The following is a 25715-nucleotide window of genomic DNA, read 5'->3' on the forward strand; positions in this document are numbered from 1 at the left end:
AGTGATTGACGCCCCAGCGTTTGCCCCTGTCACGAACAGACTGACCAGCTTGTTACATTTTTTCATTATTCTAATCGTTGAACCGAAGTATTTGAAAGACATCACGGACTATGGTGGTTTATCGCTGGGCTTATACTAAATACGTGTTAGGGCGCTCGAACTGCCTTCAGCACTTTCAGATGCTACACACAGCAACTGACTCAGCCGTCACCGATTAATCCACTACTCGGATTGCCCTTCTGCTGTCAGATACAGACAGCGGACATGCCATACGACGCACAACCTCTATGTTACGGCGGTGTTGCCACTAGTTTTTATCCAATCCCTGTACATCACTTTACTAGCCACGTAGCCCTAACGCACCGCTCAGCACTCTGGCCAACACTCTCCTACTAGTGGAAAGGTAACTGTAACGCAAAGATCCTTACGAAGTATTCTTACAGTGACATTTTCGAAAAAGGAGGCAAGAGTTGAGAATTTGATGCATCTTCAAGGAGGAAGGCAAGGGTTTACGACGTTAAATGAGAAGAGGTAAGAGGAGAATGGAGAACAAAGAAGGGCAGAGCCGTCATACAATTATTCAAATATTTTTGGGAACCATTACATATCGAAGGTATTTCATTTCAGCACGACCCCACTAGGCGGTATAGAATACGCATGGGTCAGCCCAGAGTGTAGACTGGAGTCGAAAGTGAGAGACGTGAGGGAAGACGTACCTGCACCGGCGGCATGAAGAGTCCGCTGACGAGGTCGAACTGGCCGTCTATGGGCTCCGGGTGGACGGTGTGGTGCTTGCGCTTCTGCGCGGCGTCGCGGATCACCTGCACCGTCTTGACGCCGCGGTCGCGCTCCGAGCGCCAGTTGAGCACCCACACCTGGTCCAGGTGCGGGACGTAGTGCAGCTCCACCGGCATCTTGTCCGTCGTCACCACCTGCCGGAGAGGCACGCTGCTCGGTTAAGACGAGTCATCAGTCACAGAAACAGCGCGTAGCAATCATTAGAAATTAATGATATCCATGACGTAGAGAGCTCTGTGTCGGAATCTCCAATGGGGAAAGCATTTTCATATAACTTTCTGGTCCTTCTTCAAGACGTCCTCTGGTATAGAGGCTACTAAGGACATCTTGACGAAGAACTTCCAATATATTGGGAAGGCTGGCCGTGTGGCCGAGCGATTCAACGCACTTCAGTCAGGAACCGCGTCACCGCTACGGTCGCAGGTTCGAATCCTGCCCCGGGCATGGATGTGTGTGATGTCCTTAGGTTAGTTAGGTTTAAGTAGTTCTAAGTTCTAGGGGACTGACTACCTCATATATTAAGACCCATGGTGCTAAGTGTCATTTGAACCGTACATTGGGAAATACTTTTGCAGCTGGACATTGAAACTCAGTGCGACAAAGAAGAAGTTTCTATGTTCCGCCTCAATGACACGTTAACCAACAGAACAAACCACTTTCCCACAATCGATATGCAACATATCTAGGCATCACCTTGTGTAGACCACTGAGCTTCAAAAGGGTCATGTGTCAAAGACAGCCTCCAAACTTAGCACTTGCAACAACATCTTCAGACGCCACGCTAGATACTATAATATTATTAGAATTATATTAATACCGTTATCTGCGCACGGGTGTTGATTTAGATCAATGGGGACAGGTGAAAATGTGTGCCCCGACCGCGACTCGAACTCGGGATCTCTGGCTTACATGGCAGACGCTACATTGCAGACGCTCTATCCATCTGAGGCACCGAGGGCACAGATCATAGTGGGACTGCAGAGACTATCTCGCGCACGCCTTCTGCGAGACTCACCTTCTCACCTTGTATGTACACGCACTACATTCGTAGTGTCCACCCCAAGACACTCATTACTCGTGGAAGACATTCTTCCAAGTCCCGTAAGAGTTCGGGGAATATGTGTGCATCCGCACAGAAGAAGAAGGTCATGGCCGGTATAGCCAGAACTACCTGTATAAAGTTAAAGATATTTTATATCAATCTTTTATTTTCTTTTTATATTAGCTTTATGTTGTATATGATACTTAATGTTTATATTGAAGATTATTAATACGTAATTAATTTATATGGTGCACCACGCTATAAGCTAAATAAATATACAAAGAATGATATTCAGTGGAAAAATGGTTTACTATTGTTCATATGTTAAATATACAAAGACATAAAATAATATTACGTACTCATAACCAGAACTAATAAGGTCCACACGCCACAATGATAGTACCGATATGTGTCATAGTATCGGATCGAACAGACTCTGAACGCTTCCCCGATAAATGGTATTTGCCATCATGTCTTTCCCGGCCCGACGTTCAGAACTGTTGTTTGCTGTTTTAGATTTAGTGGCGTTCCACCTACATGTTAAACCCCAAAGAGATTCAATGAGGGCATTTCAGGCGAATGAGCGGCCTGAGTACGAAGAAGAATCTCAAAAATGGCTCAAATGGCTCTGAGCACTATGGGACTTAACATCTGAGGTCATCAGTCCCCTAGAACTTAGAAATACTTAAACCTAACTAATCTAAGGATATCATACACATCCATGCCCGACACAGGATTCGAACCTGAGACCGTAGCTGTCGCGCGGTTCCAGAACGAAGCGCCTAGAATCGCTCGGACACATCGGCCGACGATGAAGAATCTGTTTTGCAAATAACTACTGAACATTTCTTCCAACTTGTCGACAAGCGCAAACCTGGCTCGATATAGGTAATGGAATGCGTTCAAAAAATTATACTACTACAGTCACTACTGCGTCTGTGGCATAGAAACCGATGCTAAGGTTATCTAAAATGCGACGCAGTTGATGTCGTGTGACTGGGGTCTCCCGTCGGGTAGACCGTTCGCCGGGTGCACGTCTTTCTATTTGACGCCACTTCGGCGACTTGCGCGTCGATGGGGATGAAATGATGATCATTAGGACAACACAATACCCAGTCTCTGAGCGGAGAAAAATCGCCGAGCCATCCGGGAATCGAATCCGAGCCCTTAGGATTGACAGTCTGTCGCGCTGACCACTCAGTGTGCTCAGCTCAGTGTGCCGGCGAGAAGTACCACTGTCGGAGAGAGCGTTCGTCACTAGGGGGTGTCACGAATACTCGGAGACAACTGTGATGCAAACCCCGAAGTAAGAATTATTGAGAGAACTAATTTGTTGCCAATCGTCCTGCTGATGGCGATGCTAAATGAACAGCTCAGAGAACCAAAGACATCTTCGACATTCAAACATGCTGTTTCTGAGCAAAGACGTAATTATACGCCACCATTGACACAGTAGACGCTGTGGAACAGTAGGGGTACACAATGGCTCACATTTAGCGCTGCTTCAGCTTGACGTCAACGCTCAATAGAGATATACTGCTGTAGTACGAGATGAGCACGAGATGACAAATCGCGTTAACAAAGACTGATCGTTCTCACACCTCGCCATATTGACTCCAAGTCTTACTCGTGTAGCGTGTATAGCAGAAGACGCAGGAGGTATAGTTTATTGGTGGCAGGAAGCGATATACAGCGTGTCCTAGAAACGTTGTGACAAACTTCGAAGGATTGTAGAGGGTGCCTTGAGGAACGAATTGAGGACACAAACGCATGACTGAAAACTTCTCCAACGACGCTACAAAGCGTTGAGATTGTAGGTGCCGACGCCTTCCATTAGGCCACCCCTTCGTGATTTTGTACGCTGACGGACCGTAGGTGAAACGTCTCGGAATGTTGTTTTTTATTCAATGACTGCCACTGATTTTCACGATCGTCAGTAGAGAAGATTAGCTCCATCGGGAAAACAATAAAGATTTTACAGGATTCCAGTAGAAAAATAAACAGTCGATGGATAACCGTGTCTGAAACTGTCATCAAGCGAAACAACAGAGCATAAAATTAATAGGAATCAAGGCCTGTCTATGCAGCAGCCAGCTCCATCTTCTCCATTGGTGGCCGTGGCCATCAGTCGCTATCACTGAATAACAAACAACGGTGCGAGACATTCCGCCTACGGTCCGTCTGGATAAAGTCACGTTTGCTGCCGGAGGGGTGGGCTAGTGGCAGGCACCAACACCTATAACTTCGAAGCTGTGCATCGTCGTAGGATGACGTTTCTGGACATAGGTTCCCATCCTCCATTAGTTTCTCAAGACACCCTCTACAACCACGCTCGAAGTTTGTCGCAACATTTCTGGAACACACTGTGTGTGTCAATGATTTATTACCTTTCTTTGCAAGGATATCGTGGTCAGAACAAAAATAATTCGTTATTTGCTGTAATGTAGTAAGTTGCTAACTGCTCTAATTCCCCTCCTGTACAAGTTAGTATTTATCCTACTGTCGTGAAAGACAGGAAAAAGTTACTACCTTCACGTTAATATTCTTGAGACAAAAGTAGCAAAAAATGGTTCAAGTGGTTCTGAGCACTATGAGACTTAACATCTGAGGTCATCAGTCCCATAGACTGAGAACTACGTAAACCTAACTAACCTAAGGCCAGCATACACATCCATGCCCGAGGCAGGATTCGAACCTGCGACAGTAGCAGCAGGGCGGTTCCGGACTGAAACGCCTAGGACCGCTCGGCCACAATGGTCAGCCAAAAGTAGCAATAAATAATTCTTTTCACATGGGAAAATTTGGGTATATGTATTCTTGGTATGTTTATAGGGAATTTTTCAATGTTCATTTTCGGAAACAACAGGGAAAATGAATCAGAAGTGCTTCACCGGATTTTGAACCTTGATCGGAATATGTGCCCCACCTTGATCACCTAACATCGTTTCAAATAATGTAAGTTTCTATTGATTTTTGAAAGACTATCAACCATTTATGCGTGTTTTGATTTACTACTGTTCTTCTCTTAGGCAAAAAGTGGAATTTTTATTGAGATTAGGCGCATAAGACAAAAAGGCTATCAGGAGAGGACTAGTACATTAGAAATAACCATGTGAAAAAAAGTCAGGCTGATGGGGTTAAGTTTAGGTCATGCAGACACTAGCGAGAAAGTGGAATAACAAGCACTTGTGGAAGTCATTGTACCAGCCCTCTGCCCTCCGCCAGGCACTTATATGTGATTTGCAGAGTACCTAAGCAGATGTAGATGTACACTGGTTTTTACGAAAGAGGAGTGCTGGTTTGCGACTTACGTCGACGACGACCATCTGTATCTTGCTGATGACGAGGACGCGGTCCTTGTGCGGCTGCGCGACGTACACGTAGCGGTTGGCCACGTTGATGGCCTGCCCCCAGCTGCAGTTGACGCCCTTATCGCCGCACACGTACTCCTGCTGCGAAACAAATAACAAGGTCATATCTCGTTGATATCTCTCCTCTGCCTTTGGTCTTCTCTGGGACCTAAAAAACTACTGCAAACTGCTCCCATCAACATTTTAGTTTATCCAATCAATGGTATAAAATGTCTCCCAGAAAAAACAACCTGAAAAAGTTCCTCCACGGCGACTCGTTCTGTTCCGTAAAAGAATTTCGATATTTATAAAAGCTGTGGGTAAGAATTACTAATTCACAACAGTATATACAGTGTGATTCAAAAAGAATACCACAACTTTGAAAATCTGCATTTAACCAAAGAAACATGATGGGACCTTGGGTAATTAATCAACGTGACGAGCACTCAACGAAATTTTTTTTTAGTAGGAAACAAGTTCATAAATGTTCAATATGGCTCATTCCAGACATTCGAGCGCCGTCAACCCCATACTTGAACTCGCTTCATACTCTCTGTAGCATATCCGGCGTAACAGCATGCATAGGTACAGTTATTCCTTCTTTTGGTTCTTCATTGTTAGCTGGTAGAGGTGGTCGAAACACTATATCTTTAACTCAGATCCTCAGGAAAGAATCACAGGGGCTGAGCTCAGGGCTTGTCAGAGGCCAACAATGAAGTGCTCTGTCATGAGCTGCCTGACGGCAGGTGAGTACCTTTCGTTCAAATAGGATTGGATTGTTTGGGGGAAGAGACCAAACAGCGAGGTCTTCGGTCTCATCGGATTAGGGGAGGATGGAGAAGGAAGTCGGCCGTGCCCTTTCAAAGGAACCATCCCAGCATTTGCCTGGAGCGATTTAGGGAAATCACGGAAAACCTAAATCAGGACGGCCGGACGCGGGATTGAACCGTCGTCCTCCCGAATGCGAGTCCAGCGTGCTACCACTGCGCCACCTCGCTCGGTGTTCAAATAGGAACGGATGGTTATGTTCCAGGGGGGTGGTGCCCATCCTGCTGGAATATGAACTCAAGGGCTTCTTCTTCGAGTTGAAGGAACAGCCAGTTCTGCAACATTTCCCAATAAGTTTGCCCTGATAAGTTGTATCTTCGAAGAAAAAAGGACCAAAAACTTTATTGGCTCAAAGGCACAGGAAGCTATCCCGTTCATGCTGAATTGTTTCCCGCGGATTTTCAGTGCACCATATACCGACATTTTGCCGATTGACTGCCCTGCTGTGTGACATGTTGCTTCATCGCTAAACACTAGCTTCGAATGAACTGGTCATCTGTTTCCATTTTCTCAAGGACAAACTCGCAGAGCTCGATTCATTTCACCTTACCAGCTTCGTAGAGGGGTTGAACCAATTACAGACGATAAGGTTTCATTACCATCCTTTTCTTAGGACTCTCCAAATTTTCGGTTGCGGAATTTTCAGCTCTCTGCTAGCTCGGCGGGTCGATTTTTCTTGACTACGAGCACATGCTCCTTGAATGCGGCCAACATTTTCTTCATTGGTGCGCGGCCGACCAGAACTTTTTCCTTGGACAAACACCATTTCTTTGTGAACTGTTTATACCAACGTTCGGCACACTACAGATACCGCCTCAATCAAACTAGATTTTACATGCCGGACGTTGATAAGGTGTCCCCCTAATCCTTTTGAACAATGTATATCCAGGGTGGGCAAAATAAAAATGTCCGGAAGATATTTACTAGACTGACGCAAGAGTGACCTTTGTTAATGAACAGGAGAACTTCCCACACAGAAAATATTGGAAACCGCGATTTCGGTGAACCAATCGGATGCTGCCACATGTCCGCGCATGCGCAATTGCGGGTTGCGGCATTCTCTGTCTCGAGTACTTCACTGTTTCATTACGCTTGAGTAAGTGAGAGGAGCAGACGTGTGCTACTTCCAGTTGAATGCAACACAAAATGATGCTCCCGAAAAAACAGTGTGTTCAATATCGAGTATTATGCGAAGCACAGTTCGGGGGATATGTGTGCGGGATTGTTTGTGCAAGAGTTTAAGATTGGAGTTTTTTGGCAAAACCTCTAGAAAAAATCTGCTATGTAAAACATTTTGGCAAGGTGGCGCGTAACGGGTTCTGCAACGAATAAAAGCAGTAAATGTCTGAAAAGCTTTAGAATTTAATAAAACTTTGAGTGAAGGAAAGTCTAGTACAGAATCAGTCAAAACTTAACTCCGTTTATCTATGAAAGCGAGAACTAACAGATGCATCGAAATATGATCGAAAATTACCTACATCTGTTTCCATGGAAATTTGCGGTTGTGCATGAAATAAACCGCTCAGACAGACTTTCGCCTTTTGAGCTCTACCGATGGTTTCTCAGTGAAATGAAATCAACACTTTTGAACTTCCATTTTTCATTTCTTCAGGTGAGGCTTGCGTCAGCGTGTGTGTCGGGAACGTGAACTGACAGAATATGTGTCATTGTGCAGCAGAAGATCTCCAGCTTAGTGTAAATACTTTTGGGGCGCTTTTATTTTGTCCAGACTGTATTAAAAAGTTGAAAATGGCCTGCAAGTAGCTGCATTTACAGATGCACGTATACTATGAACGTAAAGTGTCTCATTCCACTGATTACGGCTGATCGTACACTTACAAATTATCCAAGAAACATGGAAGCAACTAACTTTGGTTTATGAGGGGTACTTTTCCAGCTTGGTTAAACTTCACGGTTCTGCTGCAGTTTTGAAGGTTCTTTCTGCAACTCAGGTCTACTCTGGTATTCTTTCGTTTCTGGGAAATCTTTGTCATGATAGATATCTATTCTGTGACTGGTTGTATAAACTGGTAAGATATTTCATCGTTCTGTGCGTTGCTACATGGCGGTTTCTACCCTCGTTTTGATTAATGCCAAGCTGACCCTCCATCTGTGCCTCGTGAATACAATCCATAAACTGTTAAGTATGAAAAAATTCGAAACATTATACACAGACAGTAGCAGTATTCGGCCGAAACAACTTATCAGCTTCATAATGAGTAGAAATTCACTAAATAAAAACATTGCATGGCCGCTTACTTCTGACTTAACCCAGACTCATAACATTGGCTCTCAAACCGTTCATCTAGTTAGATATAGGTTAAGTGGGAAGAATTGTCATGTTAATCTTTCGTCGCTATACGACGTAATGATTATGAAACAAATTAAAGGGATTTATGCACACGAAGCTCATGTACAGCTGTATACAAGAGTAACTGATAAACATTACCTGATGTAACTACATCACTCAAATATTACTTTTTGATTTGGAGAGAACTTTTTTCCAGTCTGTTTCGAAACAAAAGAAAGTAAACGGTCAATAATGAGAGGAAGCTGTTATTTATGCAGTGTGGTTTTAAATCTCTCAGAGTTGTCACAGAATAAAATACTTAAGCTACAGCGAAGACATTATAACACATAAACAGCTGTCACCTCTCTTTCTCTCTCTCTCACTCTTTCTTCCTCTCTCTGTTTTTGTCTGACAGAGTTTCAGACTGTCAAAGCAGCATTTTCTCCACATGCAATTGTATGATGTTTGGTGGAGCGTATATGGCGTATAAGACTTATTTTCTACCTTCCTTTGCATTAACGAACAGCCGAATTAAAGATAAGCGTTCCATTAATTCAACTGATGAGGGTCCTTGGCCCACAAACAATATTTAAGAAAGGCTCGAAAGATTTTTTTTTTAAGTGACACCCTTCTGACTTTGAATTCATCCAGTTAGGACAGTCTGGTGCTGGATACATTTTTCTAGTCGCTACATACTAACTCCAAACTACATTCACGTTAGAGATAACGATTCAGATAGTTTTCGATCTAATTTCTACCAATTTGAATAAAACATTTATTTTAGCAGAAGCTCTGAAAATATATAGCGTACTTTTGCTACAAGGTCAACAGTGGAACACTTTCTACACGAAGCGACGCCATCTCTTTATCAGTTAATACCATGGTCATGGGCAGAGATTCTCAATGAGGGGTAACGTGGAAATGTGGCTTACCTGAGTGCCGGGTATGATGTCGGTGGCCTGTATCTGGTGGTAGAGGCGGCACGCCGTCGGCTCGTACACGGACACGCCCCAGTCGTGGAACGCGAAGAAGCGGTGCTCCTCGTTCAAGGCCGCTGTGGACACAGGTGTCGTATTACGTCACTTATATCTAGCATGAAGCATGGCGTTTTAATTGATTACTTCTGTACTATCTACTTCTTTACTGAATATTCGCGACTCATTTTGCAAACAGTACTCACATATACTACTGAATGTACCAGCAAAATTATGTCATTGTATGACACGTAGTTTAGGAAATACGAAGTCAAATAGTGAGATGAGTGAAAAACTGCCGCATCATGCAAGATGTTTTAATTAAGTTCTTCTTTGCTACCAGCTCAGTTCGTAACACATTTCACAGACTGTAACACATAATACGACTGGATGCACCTGCAAAGTTATATTATGGTACGACACTTAGTTCGGAAGATACGACTTGATATACATAGAGCTACATGAAAATGAAAGTGCAGAGCGAAATTCGCTGGAGATGCAAGTTGAATATAAGTACGTGTGATATATGTTAAGTCATTTGAAATGTATTTGACATATAGGTACGTGGACAAATCTGCGGTTAGGAAGCTCATCATAAACCGTTGGAACTATTTCAGTCAAATTTGGTACATATATTAGTTACGATCTAAAAAAAAAAAAAAAAAAAGAAAACACATTATGTGGTAAGAAACACCAATTTTCTATTCAGGTTGGGGCGATAACGTAGAGAGAGAAAAGGGTAGCACGGAACGGACAGAGACGGATGATGGATGCTGGTAGGGGTGGGATGAGGCAGAGAGAGGGAGGAGGAGGAGTGGGAGATAGACAGAGAGAGGGGGAAGAAGAAATGAGCAAAGAGTAGGCAGTGGATGGATAGATGTGAGAGGAGGGGATGGACAGAGAAAGGAAAGAGGGGGAGATAGAGAGAGGGGGGTAGAAGAGATCAACAGTGAAAGATGGAAGGAATAGATGGACAGGGTTAGGGGGAAGGAGATGCACAGAGTGAGAGGGGGATGGAGGATATGGAATAAACACATACGCAAACATTTTTTATAAGTAATTGTTTAACCGTAGGTAACACCAAGCACTACAACAAGTATATGTATACATCCTTTTTTACAATTACTTATTGTTATTATTGTTATTACACTGAAGCGGCAAAGAAACTGGTATAGACATGCGCACTCAAATACGAAGATATGTGAACAGGCAGAACACGGCGCTGCGGTCGGCAATGCCTATGTAAGACAACAAGTGTCTGGGGCAGTTGTTAGATCGGTTACTGCTGCTACAATGGTAGGTTATAGTTTGAACGTTGTGTTAAAGTCGGCGCACGAGAGAAGGGACACAGCGTCTCCGAGGAGAGATGAAGTGGGGACTTTCCCGTACGACCATTTCGCGAGTGTACTGTGAATATCAAGAATCCGGTAAAACATCAAATCTCCGACATCACTGCGACCGGAAAAAGATCCTACAAGACCGGAACCAACGACGACTGAAGAGAATCGTTCAACATCACAGGCGAGCGGACCGGGACTCGAACATAGATTTCGCCCTGCGGGGTAGGCTGGAGGCCTAAGGCGCATTGTCACGGCCTGCGCGGCTCCCCCCGTCCGAGGTTAGAGTCCTCCCTAGGGCATGGGTATGTATGTTGTTCTTAGCGTAATTTAGTGAGGTGCGGCCCTTCCGCAAATTGCTGCAGGTTTCAGTGCTGGTCCATCAACAAGAGTCAGCGTGCGAACTATTCAAAGAAACATCATTGGTATGGGCTTTCGTAGCCGTAGGCCCACTCGTGTATCCTTAATGAGTGCACGACACAAAGCCTTACGCATCGCCTGGGCCCGTCAACACAGACATTGGACTGTTGGTGACTGGAAATATGTTGCCCGGTCGGACGTGTCTCGTTTCAAATTGTATCTAGCGGATGGATGTGTACGGGTGTGGAGACAACATCTTGAACTCATGGACCCTGAATGTCAGCAGGGGACTGTTCAAGTTGGTGGAGCCTCTGTAGTGGTGTGGGGAGTGTGCAGTTGGAGTGACATGGGACCCCTGTTATGTCTTGATACGACCCTGACAGGCGGCACTTACATAAGCATCCTGTCTGATCACCTGCATCGATTCATGTGCATTGTGCCGGAGTTGGGCAATTCCAACAGAACAGTGCGACACCATGCACGTCCAGAATTGGCTCCAGAAACACTCTTAGGAGTTTAAACACTTCCGCTGGCCATCAAAATCCGAAGACAAGAACATTATTGAGCGTATCTGGGATATATTTGCAATGCGCTGTTCAGAAGGTATCTTCAGACCCTCGTACTCTTACGGATTTTTGGACAGCCCTGCAGGATTCATGATATCAGTTCCCTCCAGCACTACTTTAGACGTTAGTCGAGTCCATGCCACGTCGTGTTGCTGGAATTCTTCGGCTCGAGGGGGCTCTGCGCGACATTAGGCAGGTGTACCAGTTTCTTTGGCTCTTCAGTGCATTATTTCTATTACCATGCTGAGGCACAATTCTGCAATCAGTCAAAGGAAACACGAGCCATTACATGAATACAGAGAGTGGGGCTAGAGGAAGCAATAAATAAATAAATGTCTTGAAACTGCTCATGACGTTGACGACTGCAGTGAGCTACAAGCGGCCCCATGCAGCACTCTCGACGAAAATCACGAAGAACAGTTGTAAGTGAATTTTATCTGTTGAAACGGAGACGACAAAACACGTGTTGTTTCTGTTTTACCACCACGTCGAATCGACGTACAGTGGGTGACGAACGAGCGAGCAAGTGAGCTGATATAGGGGGACACCTATCGGCAACCACGAAAAGGCAACGTGAGACTGGTGTAAAAGTTAACATTTAGTTTCGATGACTGAATTAAAATCACCCAAAATTTGCTAACCTCAGTCAGTTCTCTAAAAGTGGATGAATGTTTTTGGGACAGAGTGTATTATCAAGGTGGTGGGGAGGGCCACTCACTGGGCGTGGGCTCGTCCTGGACGACGAGCGACGAGATGTCCCTGGTGAGTCCGCCCACGTTGCTGGCCTGGCACATGTAAGCTCCGGTGTCGGCGTAGGCGAGCCGCTTGAGCGTGAGCTCGGTGCCGTTGCCCACCACCTCGTAGCGGTCGCGGCCCGGCGCGCCCTCGCCAGGCAGCGGCTCGTCGTTCTTCAGCCACTCCACCTGCCGACGCCGACCAGTACACTGACACATATCGCTCACTGCAGTTCAAGGGATCAGGAAGTGCAATACACACAACAGGCAGTGCCGCATAAATGTAGGCAAATCACACTTAATTCGTCGTCTGTCAAAGAAACCTGGAACGAAATTAACTGTCTCCAAAGTGAAACTCTCACGAAATTCACAATTTACAGGTAATTTTTTAAAATCATGTTATCACATATTTGCAACGTACTCAGTCACATACGCAGCGTATCAAGACTGAAATACACTACTGGCCATTAAAATTTGCTACACCAAGAATAAGTGCAGATGAAAAAGAGGTATACACTGGACAAATATATTATACTAGAACTGACATGTGATTACATTTTCACCCAATTTGGCTGCATAGGTCCTGAGAATTTTGTACCCGTAACAACCACCTTTGGCCGTAATAACGGCCTTGATACGCCTGAGCATTGAGTCAAACACAGTTTCGATGGCATGTACAGGTACAGCTGCCCATGCAGCTTCAACACGATACCACAGTTCATCAAGATTAGTGACTGGCGTATTGTGACGATCCAGTTGCTCAGCCACCATTGACCAGACGTTTTCAATTGGTAGGAGATCTGGAGAATTTATTGGCCAGGGCAGCAGTCGGAACACTTTCTGTACCCAGTAAGGCCCGTACAGGACCTACAACATGCGGCTGTGCATTATCCTGCTGAAAGGTAGGGTTTCGCAGGGATCGAATGAAGGGTAGAGCCACGGGTCGTAACACATCTGAAATGTAACGTCCATTGTACAAATTGCCGTCCGTGCGAACAAGAGGTGACCGAGACGAGTAACCAGTGGCACCCGATACCATCACGCCTGGTGATACGCCAGTATAGCGATGAGCAATGCATGCTTCCAATGTGCGTTCACCGCGATGTAGCCATACATGGATGCGACCATCATGATGCTGTAAACAGAACCTGAATCATCCGAAAAAATGACGTTTTGCCATTCGTGCGCTCAGGTTCGTCGTTGAGTACACCATTGCAGGTGCTCCTGTCTGTGATACGGCGTCAAGGGTAACAGCACCCATGGTCTTCTAGCTGACAGTCCATGCTACTGCAACGTCGTCGAACTGTTCGTGCACATGGTTGTTGTGTTACAAACGTCCCCATCTGTTGATTCAGGGATCGAGACGTGACTGCACGATTTCTTTGCAACCACGCGGATAAGATGCCTATCATCTCGACTGCTAGTCATGCGAGGCCGTTGTGATCCAGCACGGTGTTCCATATTACCCTCCTGAACCCACCGATTCCATATTCTACTAACAGTCATAGGATCTCGACCAACGCGAGAAGCAATGTCGCGATACGATAAACCGCAATCGCGATAGGCTACAATCTGACCTTTATCAAAGTCGGAAACGTGGTGGTACGCATTTCTCCTCCTAACACGAGGCATCACAACAACGTTTCACCAGGCAGCGCCGGTCAACTGCTGTTTGTGTATGAGAAATAGGTTGGAAACTTTCCTCATGTCAGCTCGTTGTAGGTGTCGCCACCGGCGCTAACCTTGTGTGAATGCTCTGAAAAGCTAATCATTTGAATATCACAGCATTTTCTTCGTGTCGGTTAAATTGCTCGTCGGTAGCACGTCATCTTTGTGGTGTAGCAATTTTAATGGCCAGTAGTGTATATCACTGTCAGACGCCTTCACAAGAAAGATAGCAAGGCATCAATCATCAGGTAGCAAGACGTCAGTCCACACCAACCAGTCTCCCTACTTACATCCTTCTCGAATTTCAGGAAAATGTTATGTGCCCAGGAACCATTAAAGACTTCTGCCACAATAAGATCCGTACTCAGTCTCAGCTTGTATTTCAGAAACATTTCTACACGGGGCGCGCTGTCTTTGAATTCGTATATCAGATTGTACAAAATTTTAATGATGGAATTATGCCAACTCGTATTTTAGGTGACCTGTCAAAATTATTTGATTTTCCAGTTCACGGTGTTCTCTTAGGAATCCTGCTGTTAAGTAATTTCCTTGCGTTCAAACTAAAAGAAAGCTGTGCACAGAACGAAATCTCTACAGATGTTGAATAATGATTACAGGTGTACTGCCAAATATGACATCATGGTATCTCTGTTTGTACATGAATGATTTATATCCAAGAAGTTGTGAAGGTATTCTTATACTACTATAGAAATATGCAGCTCACCACATCACGGCAAAAAAAAAAAAAAAAAAAAACCATTTCGAATGCTGATGCCAATAAGGAAGTTTTTACAGGTTGATTCTCTCAAAGGACAAAACAACCACCAGCCACATTTAATAATGCAATTTATTTACACAGGATCGCTACGTGTTTCTTACAGACGGTTTCTTCTTCAGAAGACAATACACGTTTATATTACATTTGTTCATGCTTACATTAGTTGAGTGTTGTTTTGCAAGAATAAATGTAATATAAACGTCAACAGCCGTCTGAACATGAACCTGTCGGTTCAGAATCGGTAACGCCGCTATTTGTGCAAATGAGCTGCGTTATTAACAGTGGATAGTTGCTGTTTTCTTCTTTGCAAGAGCGGCTTGTACTTTGTACACACTCACGGTCTCAAAAATATCAGTTTTCGAAAAAATAGCAGGAAGACAGGCTTTGTTCCAAGTGCCGTTAATAATGAGCTACTACGTGTTTTTCGTGATAATGCAGAAATACAAGATTAGGTTTTTGCTAGTAGTAATTCAGACAACGAAAACAACTTCTCAGAACTTTTAAATTTTGGAACTCCAGAGTGAAACGCAAATTGGCTCATGCGCCATCAGCTAACGCATGTTTCCATGATTTGAGACCTGGTTCATGTCTAGGGACATGCGAGAGAGTACCGACAACACAACAATACTGGAAACGCATTTGGTGTAAAAATGTCACTTGAAACGTTTTTCATTTTTATTCTTCAAATGGTTTGCTGACAACGCAAGCATTATAAGCAACCCTATCGAATAAACATATACGCTTGAAAATGTAAACAAAATTTTATAAAAATTAGCAGTTCTTTGCATTTATATTGTCAAGCAGTTAAAATAAAACAATATATGCATCTCTGTACTGGACCTGACCACATCACTAGACATAATACAAGACCATAAATCAATAAAAGGAACAGAATATTCTAAATTCTTGGATGTTGTCCATGGCTGACACTGTTGCAACATATGGCCTAAGTTGGCAGTACTTACGCATCCGCGATTTACGAGATCGCTGCCGGAAAGAGTGGTTGATCTGTGGGCCAGCTACTGATCTGGCGTGTGGCCTTAAGTTTATGCTCTGAAAAACTATGTAGGGCGTCGGTATCCTACTGGGCTTGTTCGATGGACAAGTGTGCTTTTGCGGTGAGTGTAGCGAGCCTGGGTTCCTCTTGCTGTTCGTGTCAAAATGTAGTGTCATATTTGCTGAGTTCCGTCTCGGATGGCAGCGAGCTGTATTGAGTCCACCGACCGACTGTGTTCCTGTTTTAAAGGATACAGATGAGTCCACCGGCAGACTGGGTTCCTGTTTTAAAGCATACAGAGTGTTTCTGTGAGCGCTGACATTTCTGCTTGCTATTTTCTGAACCCGAGTCGCATTCAGCTGATTAACTGTCAGTTACTGTGGTATATACTGATAATTACGCTGGCTAGCAGTTTTTGTGAGTGAAAAAAGTCTTGAACTGCCTTGATATTGAGAACATCGATTACTGGCTATATCTGTGATATGTTGCAGGCTCGCTTAGCTTTACATTTATTACTTGAAAGAATCGGAGAGATAAATGCCAGCCACATGTGGGAAGGAGTGTGACGACGACACAGCACGCGGTGAACAAGGGAAACTAACGTTTTTTATGTCTTATGCTGTCAGGAGTGTACTATAACTATTATATGACCATTTTCTAACGTTAGTTGGACTTCCTGAAAGATAGTTTTTCCTATGATTTGCTGTAAAAGCTTCTAAGCAGCTTCATCCCTATGTTTTCGTAATGAGGAGTCGAATTTCCTTTTGTAGTTATGGTTGTATCTGTGTACTGCCTGGTTTAATCTCTTACAATTACGCCACATTGGCCGGCCTGTCTTAACTAATGTCCTCAAGGACATTAATTTTTTTTCAGATAATCTCCGTGTTGCCTTACGTGCTAGCCTTTTTCTAAAAAAGTGTTTTCTGAATTCACCGTTACTGGCAAACCCGTTTAAATAATTGAGAGACATTTTAGCTAAAGCTGTCTTGATGTGAGGGTATCTGCTGAACGGTTTTCTGAAGTGATTCATATAGGGGAAGCTTAAGTGTTTTAAGTAATTTTAAATTATTCTAAATTCATATTTTTTTGAGCTATGAATCCATGTAAGTTGGCTCTGACATGCTGAAATGTGTTAATAGGTTTAATAAAAGTTTCAATAAATGTTTTATGTAAAATAAATTGCTCCACCCTTTTAATCCTGATGGCCTAGTGTTCGTCAACAGTGTATGTGTTGATAAAAAACTGAGCAGGAAGGCCCATATTAAAGACCTCCTTCAACGCCTAAGCTCTGAGACTTTTGCATTAAGGATAATATCGATATTTTGGAGATGAAAATATCAATAGGTGGACGTACATTTTTTTAAAATTCATTCACTTATGTTTTGTGACATCTTGCTCTGGAATAACTCGCCGATCAGGAAAAACGTGTTCGTTTCACAGAAGCGTGTGATAACGACAAGTGTAGTGTCCACACTAGAACCTGGACAGATAACTCTTTAAATGGTTGGAGGTACTGACAAGAGCCTCATACAGACAGATGTAGGATTAATTTCACGGATGCCCCAAGGGAGTGTGATGGGACTCGTACTGTTCATACTGTATATTAATGAGCTAGAGGACAATAGTAATAGTAAACTGATACTTTTGTTTAAGATGATCTGGTTATCTGTAATGAAATGCTGTCTGAATGTGTCTGCACGAGTACGAAGTGAGATCTTGGTAAGTTCAAAGTGCTTCAAAGACTGGTAACTAGAAACACAAAAGCTGAATTGAGCCGTGTCGGCTCCCTTTCCTTTTACAAACTACGCGTCTCGTCCGCATAAGTTCGCGACAGTGATATAGAGCGCGCTGTTCATGCAGCGGGCGTAGTGGTGGTGTTGTAATTGGGGAAGCGAGAAGTTGAGTAGTGACCTGGGACCAGTGATGTGTGGGAGGTGACATCCTCCTCTCTCGCTGTCAATGGCGTCACTTGGCACGAATTTGTGGTGAGGCATACTGACTTGGGGCACTGCGATGTTTGGTGTGTATAACGGCATTCTGGAGGCAGGCCCTTTCTTAGTGCACAGCACACCCAAGTCTTGCTGAATTGATTAATTTGCCGTGTGGTAATCAAGTTGCCCACGGTAGTTGATTCGTAACCGCGGTATTAAGCCCCCTTTTTCCTTGTTCACCTAGTGTGAATTTTGGCTTTGAGAAACACATTTCTTGGTTGAAAGCGTAGATCGAACTGGTACAAGTGAGCGTGATTGCTCCCGACGTTTTACAGTCCCACTGCCGCGCTTGTTTCGTTAGCTGTGCCTTTGAAAATCGGGTAGAAGCCGAGTTGTGTTGCACATTTTTGGCTATTTAGGTTTCCTAGTCCATGCTCGGGAGCCTTTATCAAAATACACTACTGGCCATTAAAACTGCTACACCACGAAGAGACGGCCGCGGTGGTCTCGCGGTTCTAGGCGCGCAGTCCGGAACCGTGCGACTGCTACGGTCGCAGGTTCGAATCCTGCCTCGGGCATGGATGTGTGTGATGTCCTTAGGTTAGTTAGGTTTAAGTAGTTCTAAGTTATAGGGGACTAATGACCACAGCAGTTGAGTCCCATAGTGCTCAGAGCCATTTGAACCACCACGAAGATGACGTGCTACAGACGGGAAATTTTACAGACAGGAAGAAGGTGCTGTGATATGCATATGATTAGCTTTAAAGAGCATTCACACAAGGCTAGCGCCGGTGGCGACATCTACAACGTGCAACGTGCTGCCATGAGGAAAATTTCCAACCGATTTCTCATACACAAACAGTAGTTGACCGGCGTTGCCTGGTGAAACGTTGTTGTGATGCCTCGTGTAAGGAGGAGAAATGCATACCATCACGTCTTCGACTATGTTAATGGTCGGATTGTAGCCTATCACGATTGCGGTTTATCGTATCGCGACATTGCTGCTCGCTTTGGTCGAGATCGAATGACTGTTAGCAGAATATGGAATCGGTGGGTTCAGGAGGGTAATACGGAACACCGTGCTGGATCCTAAACGCCTCGCATCACTAGCAGTCGAGATGACAGACATCTTATCCGCATGGTTGCAAGGGATCGTCCAGCCACGTCTCGATCCCTGAGTCAACAGATAGGTACGTTTGCAAGACAACACCCATCTGCACGAACAATTCGACGACGTTTGCAGTAGCATGGACTATCAGCTCGGAGACCATGGCTGCGGTTACCCTTGACGCTACATCACAGACAGGAGCGCATGCGATGGTGTACGCAACGACTAACGTGAGTGCACGAATGGCAAAACGTCATGTATTCGGATGAATCCAGGTTCTGTTTACAGCATCATGATGGTCGCATCCGTGTTTGGCGACATGGCGGTGAATGGACATTGGAAGCGTGTATTCGTCATCGCCATACTGGCGTATCACCCGGTGTGATGGTATGGGGTACCATTGATTACACGTCTCGGTCACCTCTTGTTCGCATTGACGGCACTTCGAACAATGGACGTTACATTTCAGATGTATTACGACCCGTGGCTTTACCCTTCATTCGATCCCTGCGAAACCATACATTTTAGCAGGATAATGGGCGACCCCATGTTGCAGGTACTTTGCGGGCCTTTCTGGATACAGAAAATGTTGGACTGCTGCTCTCACCACACATTCTCCAGATGTCTCACCAATTGATAACGTCTGGTCAATGGTGGCCGAGCAACTGGCACGTCACAATACGTCAGTCAGTACTCTTTATGAACTGTGGTATCGTGTTGACTCTGCATGGGCAGCTGTACCTGTACACGCCATCCAAGCTCTGTTTGACTCAATGCCCAGGTTATTACGGCTAGAGGTGGTTGTTCTGGTTACTGATTTCTCAGGATCCATGCACCCGAATTGAGTGAAAATGTAATCACATATCAGTTCTAGTATATTTGCCGAATGAATACCCGTTTATTATATGCATTTCTTCTTGGTGTAGCAATTTTAATGGCCAGTAGTGTATTTTTCCAACCATCTTGTTTTGTGACGCCCACAGCGCGGGTGTACCGTAGTGCGTTTACTCAGCTTTAGTCATCACGCTGAGCGGTGTGACTGCGGTAGTGATGAGCATGCAGTGGTGGTGCAGACTTAGACGGAGCCTTAGTCTGTTACAGCGTTGAAGACACTGTGGTTTGCTGCCTTATGGGACTACTGGACCGCGGTGCCTTTGAAGCTGTGCTTCTATGCTCCACGCCGACTTGCACCATCTTCATCGATGAGGTCACCGCTCGGTAACTTACGTAACTGTGTTGTTGTAGTTTAGTAACTCCTTCCTGTAACAGCTCATTCTTTTGGTTTAGTAGTTTGTTCAATGTGGCAGTGTCCCCCACTCTTTTCCTTTAATGTCTGGGGCTGTAGTGGCAATGGTTTGGCACGTTGCGTAGATGCAAACTGACTGGTTTTAGTAAATTCTTATTTTGTCAGGTCATCGCCCTGTTGGGTTCTACACTCAGGCTCAGAAAAAACAGAACACCGTGAACGACTAGCCATGGGACGTTTATATTCTCATGTACATTGTTATGTTCTGCAACAGTGGTTAACATCTGAACCATGTCAGCCTGCGGGGTCAAGGTCAACATCGATATCGCGACGCAACACTACCTACCGGTAAAATGTGACTGCTGCTCTCTCTGTAGCTATAAACCGAAGGTAATGAATCAGTGAGACTTGATCTGGCACTCGGTATGCTTCGCAGACGTAAGTGCTAACCGTACCATCAAATCAGTAAGTTTGAAAGAGGGTACATTAAGAGCATGAAACAATATGATGCATCCATCCGGGAAATTGCTGCCCCTGCCGGACGAAGTGTTTCGGCAGTGCAACGAGTGTCTGCAGAATGGTTCACAGAAGGCCGAAGAACACGACTAGATGGGTCCGGTCGCAGGACGCACCATATAGTCCCCTTTATCCGTCAAGAAGATCGATACCTCCTCGACTCTGGCACAATAGTGAAATAGTGGAACATATCGTACACTATCATGGGTGACAGTCCGTCGCCGTTTCTTATGGCATGGTTTCGTGCACGTCAACTTCTCCACCTACCTTCGAGGAATGTCCGGAAACATGCTAGACGGCAGTGGTGTAGGGAATGAAGGCACTGGGGACAGGACTGGCATCATACAGTGTTTTTGGGCGAATCCCGGTTCCAGGTTTTATTTGTCTGAAAACGATGGCCGGATTTTGGTTCGCCGCAGTCAGGGATAGCGGCACCACGGTGACTGAATTCACACAAGACTTACAGCGCCAATCAAGGCGTTATGGTGTCAGTGCTTTTAGGTATATCACAAATCACAGGTGGTGCATGTCCAGGGCGCTGTGACCAGTGTGACCTACGTGAAGACATCCTGCGACCTGTAGCCATACCCTTTCTGCACAACGCCCCAGATGACATTTTGCAGCAAGGCAATGCACGAACACATACTGCTGCTCAAACACCTGAGCTAGTGGCTTCACAGGATATCAGTCTTTTTTCCTGGCCCACCAGATTTGACGCCAATCCAAAATGTGTGGGATATGATGCAGCGCTGTGACCCACGCCAACCACTACAGATGAGCTTTCGACCCACGTGAATGCAGCACGGATGGCCATTCGTGCCTTATACGCAACGTTATCATCACTCATGGAATAAATTATCAGAATCCATGACGGACCCTGTGTCTACTAGGCAACAAGTCAAGCGCTAAACCGAGGTGACTGAAATAGTAATCATTTCTGCAGAACATAATAACGAACATGTCCTGTGAATAAGAACGTCCGATATCTAGTCGTTCAAGGTGTTATGTTTCTTCTGAACATGAGCGTCTTTATTGTCTTCGGTGTTACTAGTCAAAAAGAGAAAAGCATATAATCAGCATTGCACGGCTTAAACCATGTGTTTAAGGGATTTATCTCTGACAAACATTCTGGTCGTGCGTTGTTAACTGTTTCAGGTCTTACGCAACGGGGTAGAGTTCCCTGATACTGACATTTTCTTAAAGAAGGAAGAAAAGGCTGCAACGCCAAATTGTTTTTTCACTCATTGAATTATAAGGTTAGCTTCGGCGCGGAATTTGTTTCTCGCTCGAGGTACAGAGGCAGGGCCTCGTTCTGACATTTCATATTTGTTACGTTCATAAATTCTATAATTGAGGCCGTTGTGCCTTAATTTCGTGGTAGTTTAAATGTTGAGTCAGCCCAGTGGGGTAAGTTTGTAATTTTATCGTTAAAGGTTATGGAAAACTGTATTTGACTTATTTGCGCCTTTCACTCTTCTCCCAAGCTGTCCCCTTTGTTAGAATATATAGAGCCTGTGGTGTAAATGATAATAACGTTTGGTCATAATTTGACATTAGAGGTTTCCAGCTTTATGAGCTTCTCTATAAACTTATAATTTAATAAAAGACCCTGTTCGTTTTATAACTGTTGTTAGTATCCAGACTGTTGTACCCTTTGTTTAATGTATTTGTTGCTGATCTCAGAAATTGTTCCCTTAGCATATACAGTCTTTTTTTAATGGTAATAAAATTTGACAAATGGTAATTGATGTGTTCTTAAATCTTTGTCCCAGTCCTTTCAAGTGTTTGGCTTTGGTTAAGCCGCACTCTAAAAGATCACATTTCGTGAGTAGCCTATGATTACAATGTGAATAATGAGTCATTGTTGTTGTTGTTGTGGTCTTCAGTCCTGAGACTGGTTTGACGTAGCTCTCCATGCTACTCTATCCTGTGCAAGCTTCTTCATCTCCCAGTACCTACTGCAACCTACATCCTTCTGAATCTGCTTAGTGTATTCATCTCTTGGTCTCCCTCTACGATTTTTACCCTCCACGCTGCCCTCCAATACTAAATTGGTGGTCCCTTGATGCCTCAGAACATGTCCTACCAACCGATCCCTTCTTCTGGTCATAACTGTAGTTATTCAACTTATACAAACGTCTGGGTGTCATATTTTACGAGAAGATGATATGGAATAATCACATAGGCTCATTTGTGGATAAAGAAGGTAGTAACCTTTGGTTCATTGGTAGGGTACGGCGAAACCTGAGTCAGTCTACAAATGAGGTTGCCTACCAAGAATCCATTGTACCGATACACGTCACAAAATATAAAATCGTGCGACAAGTCAGACACAAAGCGAAGTAAAACGAAAATTATAAGAATCTCTGAAAATGAGCGTGAAATTAGCTGTCATAACGGTAATTTACAATGAAATGGTACAAACAGACTCTATAAGATAAATGTGTAGTATCTTTGTGGTAAATAATTGTTCTTTTACTCGCTGGAGAAAGGAACTAGAAAAGACCAGCGTTATTACTCACTCTCTGTTCTAGTCTCGAAGCTAACGCACGCTACGGCGGCCATTGCGTATTGTAAGTTGTAAATTTTAAATAAGATACGGTAATTTATGCTGATCTTGCATTTTTCTGTCATATGCCTAGTGACCTTCATGCAGAAGTAAAAATAATATTTGTGAGGTTTTCAATAAGCTGGATAATCAACAAGAACGGCCGAACAATCGACCATTCTTGGCAGACATCTTGCTTAGGAATAATTTCATTGCGTTCTGTAATCAACGGGCTCTTTAGGACTCGCATCATAATTATTAAGAAAAAGAAAGTGAATATATTAATTTATGCGTATGAAGGTAAAAACTAAGAACATTCAATTAAGTTCAGACATTGGCCGCTTCTCGGCAAGACGAAAATTATTACGTCTAAAAAAGGGAAATACTATCTTTCATTAAAATGTTCCTTTTAATTAAATTTAACTACAGAAAAGATATCCAGCGGCAATATTTTAATGTGATAACACGAAACACAGTCCCTGAGATTATGTTTACGTTTTTTTGTCGGTATGTGCGCTTCACGTAGACCTCAGCTTAAACAAATTCTAAAAGCGACTCATATATTAACAAGGCGGTAAGTCGCGCGCTGTTAAATAATCAGAGCTCAGAGAACAATTTTATGAAAGTATAGATTCCGGTTCACCATATTATTATGTTTCTTTGTTGCGTCCGCTCCGCCAAGTAAGTGTTCTATTCGCGATATTGCCGGGCATAAAAATGTTAGGCGGTAAAATTTTTTTACACTCTTTTCGTCGCATTCGTTGAGTACATCGCAAGTATATTTGATATTTGAGACGGTGTCCGGACGGGCGCGGTAGCTTTACACCGTGTAAACTATCTTAGAATATTGCTCAAGTGTGTGAAATCCGTACCAAATATAACCAATTGGGGATAGCGAACATATACAACGTAGAGCAACTCGAACGGTCACATGTTTGGATTGTGATGGGTGAGGGTGCCTACAAATTCCTTCTTGTTCGCAGGATGTTCATCAGACTGCTGTGGTGCTATTGGGTTGCGATGGTGTCTACATTGTCTGGCTAAAAGTGGAGAACGTCTGTGTCTTGCTGTAGTCGAACGAACGGCTGGCATCACTTGATAATCGGTGAATACATCATTTTCAATTAAAGGACGACATAGTGGAGTTAGCTTGCTGACAGATCGCACACTCGTACACTCAAGCAGCCAAAGTGTTGTTAGTCAAGCTGGCTACACTGATACGTGAATTACACGAAAATACGGCAGTTACGTGCAACAAATGCATGGTTACCAAATGCCTCGCTTAACAAATGTCAGATGAAAGTCATTTTAACTCTAGGGACTGTTTTTTGTTAATTCATGTACATAGCAGTGGCACACTTGGAACTCTGAAGCAGTTGATGAGTTGACTGTATCCGCTAAATTTCACCCGTAACAGAACTTTTAGAGTAAGTGAATGGTAATTGTGGCATGTAAAAGCTTCGTACTATTTTATTTGCCACGATATTATTTAAGCCTGATCGATCAACAGGAACTGTTAGTAATGAATTTTTTTGTATTTTTACTAACTTGTGTCCGGTTCAATTCATTGCGCACCAACATAAGATCAAAAAAGAGAGAACCAACAGGAACTGGGCTTTCCCTGTTTCTTATTTGTTCTCCACTGTTTTGATATGATAATGATCCATGAGGCATTGAAACTGCTCTTATGTTTATGATTGAGACTGAATACTTTTATATTATTAACAGCACTGCGATCGCTACATCCCAGAGAGGATGTCACCATTTTAGTCGTAAGAAAATTTTATAGATCTTCGATTTGACGTTTTACATCCCATTTCACTACGTTACTGCGTAAACGAAATTAATAAGTTACATTGTTTTCCCCTTCTTTTAAAAAGTAAATGTGAATGTAATCGTAAAAATTCTAAAAGTTCTTATAATAACTTGTGTATGTATGATTACTTTGTGATAATATGTCGAAGTACTAAAGATTAAATAGTCACTATTGTAGTCGGTGCGATATTCACAGATGAATCCTAAGTTAGATTCGGCAACGTTAGGGGGAACAATAAATTAACATCAAAATGATAGAAAGAGACTTTCAAGAAGAAAACATGTCTCTTCGGCGTACCTTCGGAAACGGTTCACCGACGACGTGGCAGAACATTGAAGCGTCTTCGCCCGGCCTTCTGGACTGGATTCGTGGTGTGACCTTTACCTCAGGTATAGCTGAAACAAATGCAAACAATAATCGGTGTAATTTATGTATCTGGAGTGTTTTCACAGTCAATCAGGAGCTGCAGGATCTTTTGCTTACATGTGTTTTCCATGTACAATCTTAAGAACTAGCACGCTACCGGAAATGAACTGCTGTGGTATCTAGCGTGATAGTGTAGTATTAATATTACATTGCGACGTAATGATCAAGGTTTGGAAGTCAATAAGCCGGGAACAGAAGAATGATCAATGTGTTCACAGACCTACCTTTTCCATATAGAAGCGTAGGTTTGGCTTAAGTCGTTGCAAACATCACAATGTTTTGTACACAAAATTTCATGTAGTGTTAAACTCCCGCTTGTTTCCCAAATGTAAAAGTGAAACTTAACATATGCTTCTTTTTTTATTTTTTGCTGGGACAACTTGGTCACGTTCTCAAGGAGGG

At 43.7% G+C, this 25715-nt stretch overlaps 1 protein-coding gene across 2 annotated transcripts in view; it reads right to left on the bottom strand.

The window, feature by feature from the left end:
• LOC126366013 (follistatin-related protein 5-like) overlaps positions 1-25715 on the bottom strand; it is a 481840-nt gene that overhangs the window by 21308 nt on the left and 434817 nt on the right. For both annotated transcript variants that reach the window (XM_049970904.1, XM_050008870.1), the window contains exons 9-13: positions 25185-25282; positions 12264-12468; positions 9241-9362; positions 5152-5292; positions 717-932 (exon numbers count right to left, since the gene is read on the bottom strand). In XM_049970904.1, coding sequence (XP_049826861.1) covers positions 717-932; positions 5152-5292; positions 9241-9362; positions 12264-12468; positions 25185-25282 — 782 coding nt within the window. The remainder of the gene's footprint in view (positions 1-716; positions 933-5151; positions 5293-9240; positions 9363-12263; positions 12469-25184; positions 25283-25715) is intronic.

Source organism: Schistocerca gregaria, chromosome 1 (assembly GCF_023897955.1).
Source record: "Schistocerca gregaria isolate iqSchGreg1 chromosome 1, iqSchGreg1.2, whole genome shotgun sequence".
Classification (NCBI taxonomy): domain Eukaryota; kingdom Metazoa; phylum Arthropoda; class Insecta; order Orthoptera; family Acrididae; genus Schistocerca; species Schistocerca gregaria.